This window comes from Armigeres subalbatus, chromosome 1 (assembly GCF_024139115.2).
Source record: "Armigeres subalbatus isolate Guangzhou_Male chromosome 1, GZ_Asu_2, whole genome shotgun sequence".
Classification (NCBI taxonomy): domain Eukaryota; kingdom Metazoa; phylum Arthropoda; class Insecta; order Diptera; family Culicidae; genus Armigeres; species Armigeres subalbatus.
Genome location: NC_085139.1, coordinates 238,819,528 through 238,833,097, shown reverse-complemented (window position 1 = coordinate 238,833,097; position 13,570 = coordinate 238,819,528). Strand labels below are relative to the sequence as shown.

At 42.1% G+C, this 13,570-nt stretch overlaps 2 protein-coding genes across 2 annotated transcripts; both read left to right on the top strand.

The window, feature by feature from the left end:
* The first annotated feature begins 4,192 nt into the window (after nucleotides 1-4,192).
* Nucleotides 4,193-5,680, top strand: LOC134207129 (uncharacterized protein K02A2.6-like). Its single transcript, XM_062682847.1, has 2 exons — nucleotides 4,193-5,459; nucleotides 5,505-5,680. Exons 1-2 carry the CDS (start codon nucleotides 4,193-4,195, stop codon nucleotides 5,678-5,680), a joined length of 1,443 nt encoding a protein of 480 aa, XP_062538831.1.
* Nucleotides 5,681-5,728: 48 nt separating this feature from the next.
* LOC134207128 (uncharacterized protein K02A2.6-like) lies at nucleotides 5,729-6,091 on the top strand. Its single transcript, XM_062682846.1, has one exon. It carries the CDS (start codon nucleotides 5,729-5,731, stop codon nucleotides 6,089-6,091), a length of 363 nt encoding a protein of 120 aa, XP_062538830.1.
* The last annotated feature ends 7,479 nt before the right edge of the window (nucleotides 6,092-13,570 follow it).

Below are 13,570 nucleotides of genomic sequence, written 5' to 3'. Positions count from 1 at the left end.
CCCACGAGTTGCTCGGGAAAAGAGGTCCACCACGCCAGAGCCCAGCATGACGCGGTAAGGGACAATTACTGTGGAGGGTGCCCAGGTACCCCACAGGCTCCGTTAAAGGCCTAGCTCATTATTTCACCCTCCCTGGCCATACATCCCCTCAGCACGGGTCGCTTAACGCCTTGGGATTAGGGGTTAGGGACGATGGTCCCCTTGGTCGCACCCACTCACTCTAGCTGATGTCAGAAGGACAACAGTACCCAGGCTGCACTACCAGCAAAGTACAAAACCCTTAGCTGGCGGTCGATTGTCATCGGAAGACCCGTGGAAGCGTGAGATTGGAACTTGTGAGGACCAGAGCTGTGTAGGTCGCTCCTTCCCAGATGTCAGCTCACCATTTCACAACCCATGTGTGTATGTGTGTGCACAAAAGCTAAGAAAAACATTAGACAACTTTTCGTATAGTAATCTTTAACCGATTTTCTCGCAACAAGTTTTATTCGACAGGGGACAAAGCCTTGTTGATCACTATTGAATTTGATAACGATCAACCGTTGCGTTTAAAAGTTATAAAGAAAATGGTACATAGAACCATATAAGCCACATATAAGGTTGGTGTCTGGACTAAATGCGAGAAAGGCAGTATCACTACTCGGTGAATTAAAATGGGTTTTTATACACGCTTAAAGTCAAGTACACATCGCATGAATAATTTTCACACATCACGGCGACGCCTTGACCGACTCTCACAATGATTGAAAATTTTGTGTGAAACACGAGCAGTCGCTGTGTACTGTCTCACATACGCATGATATGTGTAAGCGAGTTTGCCTCGAACTGTCAAAGTTCTTTCGGGTCGCTATGATTGCGAACGTGTGCAGAATGTACCGCAAGGATTCGAACTTTTTCGGAGGTTTTTCCTTTTGCTTCGATGGCGAAACAACAAAATGTGCGAATACAATCATCGCACTTTGTTTTGTTGATCGAAACGATTGGAGAAACCTCCGAACAAGTATGGAAAAGTTGGTTTCCTTTAACATTATTTTGAAATCATACAATTCAGGTTAGGTCCGCTTACCGACTGCTCTCTCGCTGTGTGAAATGAACTCACCGAAAATCGTCGGCCATCGGTTACACAAAAATGAGTAACATGGTAGTTACTCGTAATATGAGTTGTTCCAGGAGAGGCCCGTTTTGTGTGAACGGAACACAAAAATATGTAATCCATTTTAAGCGTGTAGCTCTCAAATGGACCATCGATTACAAATCATTTTTAAAGTGAAATCAGTAGTGATTCAGTCTCGTTGCAAACCCTCGTACACCATTCTAGCACAGAGAACAGACGTTCATCTTCATTCGCGTGCTTGTGTAAAGTTTGTACTGGTCATTTTGAAGTATGTCGTTATGCTCCCGTTGCGCGGTGCTAGTGTGCTGATAAATATGGTTAAAATTTGCCGTGTTTTACTTTTTAGCGCTAGTGTTCATTCCGAATTGCTCCTAGGGTCGCTCTTAGGTGGCAGCACTACACTGTTTATGTAGTGTATGCCAACGCCATCACTTAGTGAGATTGAGTTTTTGTGTCGGGCAGCCTGCGTTGGCGGCGCTGAGGTGCGATTTAAATCTTTACACACGTTTTTACCGAAATTTTGTTCGAGCATCCATGTCTGTTATCTGTGATTCTAGTTTGAATCTAAGGTAAAATAGAACAAACTCACTGGCTTCTCCAACAGTGTTTTATTCATGTTTGAAATTTGTTTTCCATTAAATGAAACTATCATGCTGCTGCTAAGGAAGGCGCCGCAACGCAAAATGGATTGATCCGTACATAAAATGACGCATTCATACACCGAAACAATTGAAAAATAATTGAATCTCGTGATTCATTAGTGGTCCAAATCTGTAGAAAATAACAGGTCTAGTTTTAATTCATTTTCTAAAATTTACTCACGCAATATCCAAGTATTCGACCACATCACTTCCACTTGCACAAACAATTCAATTTCTTAATGGGTGCTCCCACTTGCTTAATACAACATTTTTTAAAAAAAAAGGCTGAAAATCCAGCAGGATCGCCAAATGTGGAGTTCATCCTGACTGTTGGCAAGCGGGAGCCACTTGAACACCTTGTCGAACTATTTGTTCACTGAATGTGTTGGACGACACATTCCCCGAATGCTTTGATTGCTGATGATGTGACTCTAAGTTGTGGTTCACATTAGGTCTACTTCGATGGTTTCAAAGCAATTGAATATATGATTCATGTAGTAAACAGTGGCAGTACAGTTGTGGAATTACTTCTCCAAAAGATCAGGACAATCCTCAGGCATACATTTTGAAGAATCCTCCAAAAATTCTGAGCAATCTCTTCTTTATGAACTTGGAGGAATTTCTGCCCCAAGAATCTTGGAAAATTGCGTGCCACAGCTCAGATATTCTGGACAAATTCTTCAATACGATTTTCACTATGTTTCTGAAGAGTTTTTTTTCTATTAAACTTCGTGGGAGTTCATTCTACAAGAATTTCAATGAAATTTTATTTCAAGAAGTCTGGGAAGCTTCTTTTCTTAGATTTTCTAGAAATTCGAGTGATTTTTTAGATCAATCGATAATAAATACATCCCTAGCATTTCTGCGTGTTAAATTTCGTAGAACTCAACTGTTATTAACAGGGAAATTTCTAATCCTATTCAACAGTTTTGCTTTCCTTTGTCATAAGCCTATCTCGATGTATGGGGAAGTCGAAACTTCCTACACTGTGCCATGAATTGAGCCTAGACGCAGGACTTCCTGCTGGTCGAATTATTGAACTATAAGAGGTATTCATGAAGAAACTCCATGAGATATTCATAGAGAAATCCCTGGACAAAATCATAAAGTAATGTCTGATTAAATTCATGGGAAACGTTAGGTAAAACTTTTCATGGTTTTCCTAAAAAAGTTGTTTGAAGAGTTTTTGAATAAATTCCGGGGATTCTTGGAGAAATATCTGGACGATTTCTCCAATAAATTCCTGCAGAAGATATGCAGGATTCCTGGAACAATTATTCTGAATTTCCCGAAAATGCTACAGAATTCCCAGAATAGCTCTTCAGAAATTCACAGGTAAAGATATTTGGTTATTTTCAATGTTTATGGTGAACATATTTGAAGTATGCAAATAAATGCAATAATTAATCGAACATACCATTATCACCATTATTATTATGTGCCATTATTTTCAATTGAAATAAATTCATTGAATTTCAATACTTAGGCTGTATATCGAAGGAATTTTACAAATTTGTTAAATTGGAACAAACAACTTAAAAACTTAAAACACAAATTTGCGATTATAAGGAAAGAAACGAAATGTAGAACGTATTAAGGTGCCTTATTCCAAACTGAGTTGAAACAAACAACAAAAGTTAACGTTGTTCATTGGAAATTCTTGACATTCTGGAGCATACACTTTCTCGACAAAAGTCAAGTGAAACTTGATTGCGTACTTAATATCATTTAGGTGGTAACTGAATAAGGTGCTAAAATTTGTTTCGTTGGTGCTCACCGCTATAAGTGCACGGAAAATGCAAACATTTACACCCGCAAAGGGAAACTTTACGAAATGTTTGAGTGGGGAGTACGAGGAAATATTCAAGCCACTCCCACTCACTTCGCGGAAAACAAGGTCATAGAACACTTCTATTCGACTGTATGGATGGACTACTGATGGCGCAGGGACAATTATTATCTCACATAAATGTTGGAGTACCACCCTATGGGGCAGTGCGCCGAATGAACACTTTGACGTTTGAGCGGTGCGCTGTTTACTAAAAATGAACACCTTTTCATACATCGAATTCATTCTAAATGAATTTCGGCACCGCTCAAACGTCAAATAATGAACCTATGCACTGCCTCATTCGCCTTTCTCTACGGCTGTCACCCGAAAGCCAACTGACAGTTGACACTCAACCGGATGCTGATGCACGTCACGTAAAGAAGCGAGGCTACATCTTCAGAACACGCCGGTTGCAATGTTTATATGTTCGTTAATTAATGTAATTATGAGTACCAAATAAAGTTAATTGTTGTTACGTTATCTCTCTCGACTATCCTCACATCGTAACAAAGAGGCGACGAGTCGGTAAAAAGTCGTGTCGGTTTTTTTTTCGTGGAAAAAAAACGATCGTATCAAAACAATCGGGTCGCGAGTGTCGTTTTCATTATGGTTGGACCTACACCCGGTGCAGCAAGTTCGACTGGGGATCAGCCGTTCAAGGAAACTATCCTACAGCTGTTCCGCAATCAACACTCGTTGATGACCCGTATGGCAAAACAAATGGCAAGCATCCAGGGGAATATCCAGAATATCAGTCGGAACGAGCTAATATTGGACTCCCTAGCGAGTAATATCACGGAATTCGCTTACAATTTGAAGAAGGGATCCTCTTTCGACGCTTGGTTCTCCAGGTATGCGGACCTCTTCGAGAAGGATGCTTCCAAATTAGACGACGACGCGAAAGTACGACTGCTGCTTCGAAAACTCAATCCTGCCGCACATGTAAGGTACACTTCATTCATTCTTCCGAAGCTTTCAAAGGAGTATTCCTTCGAGGAAACGGTTGCCAAATTAAAAACCATTTTTGGTAGTCCTGTTTCAACTTTCCATCGCCGATATCAGTGCCTGCAGACGACGAAAGACGAAAACGAAGATTTTATCTCCTACTCCTGCAAAGTCAACCGAGCTTGTGTTGACTTCAAGCTGCAGGAGAAGCTGGTCAAAGAAGACCAATTCAAATGCCTTATTTTCGTGTGTGGTTTACGTTTACCCAAAGATGCTGACATACGGATGCGCCTGCTTTCGAAAATCAACGAAACGCAGGATATCACCCTGGAAGAAGTAGTGGAGGAGTGCAAAAGTTTGATCAACTTGAAGAAAGACACCGTTCTTATCGGTAGTCAATCTTCCCCCACCGTCGGAGCTGCTACAACGCATGCTGTTCGAGCGAATTCTCCTAATGGCAGGCACCATAAGAAGGAAAAGTTTGGTGGCAAGAAATCCGACACTCCTAAAACACCGTGTTGGTCATGCGGCGGCATGCATTTTTCCAGTCAGTGCACTTTCAAGAACCATAGATGCCATGAATGTGGTCGGACCGGCCATAAGGATGGCTACTGTTCCTGTTTCACAACCAAATCTGGGTCCAGAAAAAAGCAGCAAAGTCATAAGAAGTACGCATCAAAGATTGTGACAGTTAAGAAGGTGAATCGCAGCCGGCGATACGTGGAGACGGCTATCAACGGAGTTCCAGTTGAACTGCAGCTGGACTCGGGCTCCGACATAACCATCATTTCGAAACAAAATTGGATCAATGTCGGAGCACCTAAAACATCTCCACCGGACTGCAAAGTTCAAACAGCTTCCGGCGAAAAATTGGGCATCGCTGCCATGTTTCGAGCATCGTATACCATTAACGGAACTCAGAAGGAAGGTAATTGTTACGTATGTTCAGCTGACTTTTCCCTAAATGTTTTAGGCTCAGACCTCATGGATGAGTTTGGGCTCTGGGACATTCCTTTCTCATCGTTTTGTAAGCTGGTCAGCAGTCCACAACCAGATCAGCAGGTACTCGAACTGAAAGAGAAGTTTCCTGACGTGTTCAAAAACCGTATGGGACTTTGCACAAAAAAGCAAGTGCATCTCACGCTCTAGCCGGACGCTCAGCCGATATTCAAACCGAAGCGGCCTGCATCGTACAACATGGAGGCAGTAGTTGAGGACGAATTGAAGCGACTGGAAGACTCAGGCATAATCACACAGGTAGCCTATGCAGATTGGGCAGCTCCAATTGTCGTGGTCCGCAAGCCGGATCGATCTGTTCGCATCTGCGCGGACTTTTCCACCGGATTGAACAACGCCCTTGAATCGAACAGCCACCCATTACCACTTCCGGATGACATCTTCAATCGCATGGCGCAATGCACGGTATTCAGTCATATCAACCTATCAGGTGCGTATTTGCAAGTTGAGGTCGATGAGGAAAGCAAAAAACTGGTTTCCATCAACACCCACAACCACAACACCCAAGTGTATACCGCTTCAACCGTCTGTCTCCCGGTGTGAAGACTGCACCTGGAGCGTTCCAGCAGATTATGGATGCCATGCTGAGCGGTATCCCACGTACAAGCCGATATCTCGACGATATTTTGATCGGCGGCCGGAATGCCGAAGAACACAAGCGGAATTTGTACCTTGTCCTACAGCGTTTGCAAGAATATGGCTTCACGGTGAAGCTTAAAAAGTGTCGCTTTTTCATGCATCAGGTGAAGTATTTGGGCCAACTTCTGGATACTAAAGGCACACGCCCGGACCCAAATAAGGTGAAAGCAATCGTAAACATGCCTCCGCGATGCGCACGTATTTGGAACTTCTTCGACCACTGAGCAAGTTTTCCAATGCAACTAAAAGCAACCAAGATCGCCAGTTCTACAAGAAACATGGTGCAAAGGACAAGACCTTCGAAGTGCAAGACAAGGTGTATGCCCAAGTACACCATGGCAACAACTGGACCTGATGCGAAGGTGAAATCGTAGAATGTAGGGGCAGTAGGGGCAATATGAACATACGGGGCAATATGAGCCACCTTCATTTTGAGCTTATTGACAAGTTTTATCAAGTAAAAGTTAAATGATCTTTAAGAGGATGCTCCACATATGCCTCAACGTGAAAACCGCATTAAAATTCAATTCAAATATAAAAATACACTTGAAAATGTAAATTTTCGCTGCATAGGCAAAATTATTATAAGATTTGAAGTTTATAAATAAGGTTTTGACACAAAGCTGATTAAAATACAGGTCAAAAATACACCACAATTAAAAGATATATTAAAATTGAATAGTGTGCACACATGTTTGTATTGATACAAATCTGAATTTATCATAAAACTTTTTTTTCCTTAAAACCAGTCTCTATGGGGCAATATGGGCATACCTGCACAGAGCGAAATATCAGGCCTTAAAATGCGAACAAGTTCAAATTTCAGTAGTCAAATACAAGAATATTATCATATATGTAAGATTCATTACGGACAAATTACAACAGCGCATTACTGCGATCGAAACAGAAAAAAATGACCATTGGCCAATTGAAATGTGGCTGTTCAAACAGTGAAGAGTGGAAAATCGGCTCAGTCCGCTGTTGTGCGGTTTTTTAGTTGTATTTGGTATGGAATACTGACAACTCTTGTAGGAATATCATATTCTTCCATATTACGATACTTTTTTCGCATAAATGAACGTTTTGGATGGGTGGCCCATACTGCCCCAAATGGTGGCTCATATTGCCCCGTATAGTCGGGAACACACATTGAAATCAATACATTTACAAAAGTACATTCCAAGAATTTCCAAACGCATTTTTCGTCATTCATCGACGTAATATGAAAGGTAACATTCTCTAGTATAAGTCAACTACATTTGAAAGATATTTTTTGAGCTTTTCAGCGTTTTTCGGAACAATTTCCTTAGGTGGCCCATATTGCCCCGATCACCCCTATAGGCAGAGTTATGTACAACGTATGGCTTCCAGAGCAGCAACGTCTTATCCGCTCACACAGTAACTAACTGCGAAAACGTTACAATGACGACAACGTGGCACCAGGCCACACTGAACCAAATATTCCATTGGACCTCTTGTTAGGAGCTTGGGGTCTAAACCAGTCAAATGGCTCAACGGTCGCTGCTACAATAGAACCTTCACAAGCTGAACCAGAAGGTTTCTCAGAAATGCAACGTGAATTTCTGCAGGAGCTTTTTGAGCCAACGAACCAACAACGCCGAGCACGAGTTCCGACTAGACCAGCCGACCCTAATGAAGCGCTCCTGCGTCGGTCATCAAGACAGCGAAATTCCCCTATCCGTTACGAACTGTATCAACTCTACGAAAAGGGGAGGTGTTGGAGTACCATCCTATTTGCCTTTCTCTACGGCTGTCACCCGAAAGCCAACTGACAGTTGACACTCAACCGGATGCTAATGCACGTCACGTCAAGAAGCGAGGCTACAACTTCAGAACACGCCGGTTGCACATTTTTATATGTTCGTTAATTAATGTAATTATGAGTACCAAATAAAGTTAATTGTTGTTACGTTATCTCTCTCGAATATCCTCACATCGTAACAATAAAGACCCATCCATTCAGGATATTATATATAATTTTCAGAGCTTGCTAAACTCATTGAGAGAACTATTCAGATTCACATTATGACTCTAACTTTGCAAATCAATTATCCATAAACCATAACAGATTAAACTGCGGTCAAATGAAACATAATTTACATCTTTCATCAAATTTCCTTTTAATCTTTATTATTATAGTCGCTGATTGCTGTTTACTGGAGTACTCACATTAAGCTGGTTGAATTGAAAATTTAAATATTATGACCCCTTGTTTCTCCTTTTAGGTTTACCAACATCCACTGCGGTATAGGTTACGAAAACTCCGAAATGGAAATCCCGTAAACCACTTATGACTTGACCAACGACGCCGTCCCATTCCTCCCGCCCCCCACTAGAGAACCCAAAGCGGCGACGGAGAAACGTATTTTCTACGTTAAGGTGTAATAAAATTAATTTATTACGGTACTACATAAAACCTTCCTGGCTCCCCTGCCGGACGTAGCACGTGGCTAGACATTCAATCCGAACCGACTCTTTCAAAAGTTCATGATTTCTGGTGGCTCGCCCACCGTGTGCGCCCCGCCGCCACAAGCACGCTGAGTTTACTTCAAAGAAAGCTATCCAATCCCTTCCTGCCTTCAATTTTACGATGGGTCTATAAAAATCGATTCAATATTCCGTTGATAAATCGTTTAGCGGTCGCCAATTGCGATTTTCATGACGATAAAGCAGGGACGATGTCGATGATGACGACCACACGGTGACCGCCAAATGGTGTTAATCTGGTCGTCGGTCCAAGAGGTGTGACTTTAAACTAACATTAAACCTCGATTGTATGAATTGATTCCGGTTGAATTAGCAGTCTTGGCCGAATTTGGTGTCAAACTACGCTGACATTCATTTGACGTTGCAATCGCATCTTATTTCGCTAATTGGAATAAAAACGAACTTCAATGAGCAAATATGGTTACAATTTCGTCGCTTTGTTAGAAGCTCATGCCAAAAAACAGTCAGCCGTGGTTTGCTGGTTTTCATAATTTTCGAAAGATTGTCACATTTTCGGACTCCCAGCCCAGCATGACCAAAGTGAATCATCGCGTGATCGTTCAAGAACGCACTTGATCTCTGAAAAAATAGTCCTAAACTTCGTTGCCGTGCTAAAAATAATGAAGGGAAAATTCCATTAATCGAATGAAACTGTACCTACCACGAAGGTGAGCGATTGACCCCAAATGGCGGAAATGCGATAATCCAGCGGAAACGACGAGATATCTCCACTCGTGGCATTTGACTCCAGTGCCAGTGGAGTGGGGCTAACAAGTAAAAGACGGAAAGAGCATCGATAAAAAAAAATGGAAGCAATAGCAATATTCTTCGCATTTTGGGGATTTTCCCAATCACGCGCAGTTCGCAAACCAGCTAGGAATGTGCAATGTTACCGTGGAGATGGTGCACGGTAGCGGGCACATCGTTACGCGAACGAAGAAAAATGATTTATTAAATTGAGAGGTGGTGGAAAAGTGGGTGATTTAGGGGATTTAGTTACCGGACCATATTTCGCTCGGGGTCGCACGGGTGGAATGGAAACAAATCGAGGACACTTGGCGACGATTTGTCATGGATTTGTTTTTCTCGCTTTTAGCAGCTGCGCTTGGCTTGATGGTAAAAATAGATTTAGGTTTAATTCGGTTTGCAGAAGGTATCATCTGGTGTGGGTGTGGAATATTTCGATAACAATTTTAATTGACTTAGGTTATAGACTTACTTCAGTCACGTGGATCGTTACAAAGGAATAAAATGTATCTTATCTTAATTGTTGAAGATAAATAGGTCGAATATGCATTTCTAGAGAATTTTAGTTCAAGAGAGTTTATGCTCGTATAAAAAAGTTGCAAAATTAAATAAAAATGGTTTCTAAATAATTTTGAATTGAGTAACCTAATCAAATCAATAAACTAATGACGGTATAAACAACCTTACAACGCATGTCACAGAAAGATTTTTTTTAATGTATGATAATTTTATTAATTACTTTCTATATCTAGTATTGCTTATACGCTAATTATATATACACAGGATTTTGTTTTTACACGATTTTTTCGCTCGTATTTTGATCGTGTGACTTCAATTTACTACTTCGCAACATGTTTCAAAAAGATCCTGAATAAATCCAAGAAAAATCACATTGTAATTAATATACGTAAAACATTTAGGATGAGTGGAAAATTGAGAAAATGTAAATCGCGTAAAAACAAAATCTAGTGTACTTAAGTACTACATATAACTGTAAAAGGTGAGAATTAAGTGTAAAGTGCAATCATATTCTTATCCTATGTATTTTCTTAACCTAGAAAGTGAACTACTAGCAGTACTACCCGAGCAACACACATGTTGTAAATCGGTCTATTATACTCATTTGTACTAAATTTGGTCATATATGAGTTATATCAACCAAATCAACGTGAATTGTGCTGCTAGAGTAGGTGAATACTTAACAAGTTATATTTGCGTTCTACTAGCCGCAGCTCTGAAAAGGTGAGCAAAACTTAGTACAATCTAAAACATAATCCTAAAGCCTAATATAAATATGCACATGAATAGGTTCCTACGGGTTCATACTTGCAAGTATATTTATTGTGATGCTGTACCGTCAATAGGTGAAATTTTTGTACTCTGAAAACAGCAGAATCACTAAAAGTAAGATGAATTTGCATAACTATTGAAATTTAGCCTAACTACATATAAATACTTTCTCGTTAGAAATTTTATAACTTTCGCCAAGAAATAAACTTATTTGGAAGGAAGTTCATAGAATTTTGATTCGCAGTCGTTGGGAGCAACATCTTATAAAATTCTTTTACGGTGTGGCTTAAAAATGTCGAAGAAATCCACCAACTCCGGACGGGCAGCTATCACAACTGGTACGACAGACGATGCAGCAGGTAACGTTATCGGCACAGTTGAGACCGCGAAGACATTGGTCATCGCAGGCCAAGTCCCCAGCAAATCGCAGGTAAATTCGAACCTAGCTCCATCGGTACTTGGAACAGGCTGTACCGGAGAACATAGTAAAGCTCATAAAATTGATTCCCATGTCAAGAAGTCAAACCAGTCCGTGTTCAACGTGAAACGAAATCCGGTACGCGATGTCAGAAGGAAACAAGATTTCCATTGTCAGTTGTGTAGTGAGCGTGACAGTGATCAAATGGTGCAGTGTGATGGTGATGGTTGCAAGCAGTGGTTCCATTAAGATGTGTCGATGTTACTGATGACGTGGCGAACGTGTCCTGGATCTGCCCTATTTGCAAAGCAGCAAAGGGTTCAACACCAACTGCGATTAACCCCCTACCAGTATCACCCAGCGAAATGACCAGCAGCAAGGACAAATCGTGCCGGCAAAAAGGGATAGTGGCACAAGTCGACCGAAGAGTACAACAAGTTCGAACAGAGGCGAAACGAGGAGGATCAGGGATTTGGAAATGAAGCAGCTAGAAGAGCAGTTTGAGATGGAAAAGCGCTACCTCGAGCGAAAGTACCAATTGTTGAAGGAGTACGGAAGCGAGACGTCTACCGAGGCTGGTGATCTTGAAGACAACGCATCGAAAATCGAGCAGTGATTATCAGAGACAGAACGTCATGGTGAAGATTCTGGATTGGCGGTAGAGGATGCAGATGGGCAAACGCTGAATCCATCGGAAAGGCCCGAGGAGCACCAAGCTCCGGATGATATTCAGTATCAGCAAAATCCACCAATTATTCGCAACAATCGCTTCGATCAGGGTTACCAGAGTGAATATTCTCCGCTGTGTATCCGCCCAGCAAACCAACCGCTCGTGAAATCGAATCACGGTGCAATGCACAATCGTTTTGCGCAAAATTCTTGTCCACCGCTAGCTGCACAGCCGCAGTCTAGCTCAGCAGGTCCGCGGATACGGTTTGAAGCCCTGCCATCAGATGGGACATTGTTCCTTCCAGCGGTGACGCCAGAAGTTTGCTTCAATCAGCGTCAACAACAAGCAAGAGAAGCAGACGCACTTTCGTTCAATGCGTTCGCATCGGAACTGAATCAAATCATGCAACGCAACGGTCAGCTTAACGATATGTATAATCACGCGCGCATACAGCAAGCATGTGAAGCCAGACCATCATTCGCCCCATCGATGAATTTTGGTACCCTGGATGAGGACAACCAATTCATTCCAGGCCAGCGGTCGACCTGGTTCGATTGGAGCCTGAGACTAAGTACGTCAGCCAGAAATTCCTGAGTAGGCCGTCTGCATTCTTAATCGAAGTCAAATTGCAGCACGACAGGCGGTGTCAAAGGATCTGCCTGAGTTCAGTGGGCAGCTGGAAGAGTGGCCTCTATTTTACTCCATGTTCAACTCGTCTACGCAGCTGTGCGGATTCACGAATGAGGAGAACATACTGAGATTACGTAGATGTTTGAAAGGAAAAGCGCTGGAGGCAGTGCGATGTGAGCTACTTCATCCGACAAACGTAGCAGATGTGATGTCCACGCTGAAAATGCTTTACGGACGTCCAGAAGAAATCGTACAATCGATCATAAAGAAGATTAGGAATCTACCCTCGCCGAACATGGGGAAACTTGAAACGGTGGTAAATTTTGCTCTAACTATGAAGAACATGATTGCTACAATCAGATCATGTGAAGTCGACGACTTTATCTTCAACGCCTCCCTGCGTTGCGAGCTAGTAGAGCGGCTTCCGTCACCATTAAGACTAGATTGGGCGAGATATGCCCGGAATATGCCAAACCCAAACCTCGTCACCTTCAGTTCTTGGCTGTATATCGTAGCAGAAGATGCAAGTGCGGTTATGGTGGACACGGGTCGCGATCAACGAAACCGTGGTGCTAAAAAGGATGGGTTCCTTAACTTTTATTCCGAGTCAACTGCAGGTAGAATGCTTGAATTGTCCAACAAATCGAAATCGTCCGGTGCAAAGGAGCCGAATAAGGATCGGTGTTTAGTTTGTAAAATAAGTTGTTCTTCCGTAGCAAAGTGCAAGCGTTTCGAGGATTTCAGCTATGATTCCAAGTGGGCAACTGTAAAGGAGTGTAAGCTGTGCCGGAAATGCTTGCGGAAGCATAATGGGTTATGCAAGCAATCAAAACAATGCGGTACAAACGGATGCAAGTTTCTGCATCATCCTCTGTTGCATAATACGAGAAAACACGAAGCGCCAAGGGCTCTGCGGCCGAACACAGACATCCCTAACTATTCCCAATCAGAGACGAGTGGAACTAACCATAGCTGTAACGTTCACCAAGGTCAATCTGAAATCCTTTTAAGAATCGTTCCGGTTCTGTTGTATGGGCCTGAGAAGACGATAGGCACATACGCGTTCGTTGACGACGGATCTGAGCTCACATTTATTGAACAGAGCCTCTCTAATGAGTTA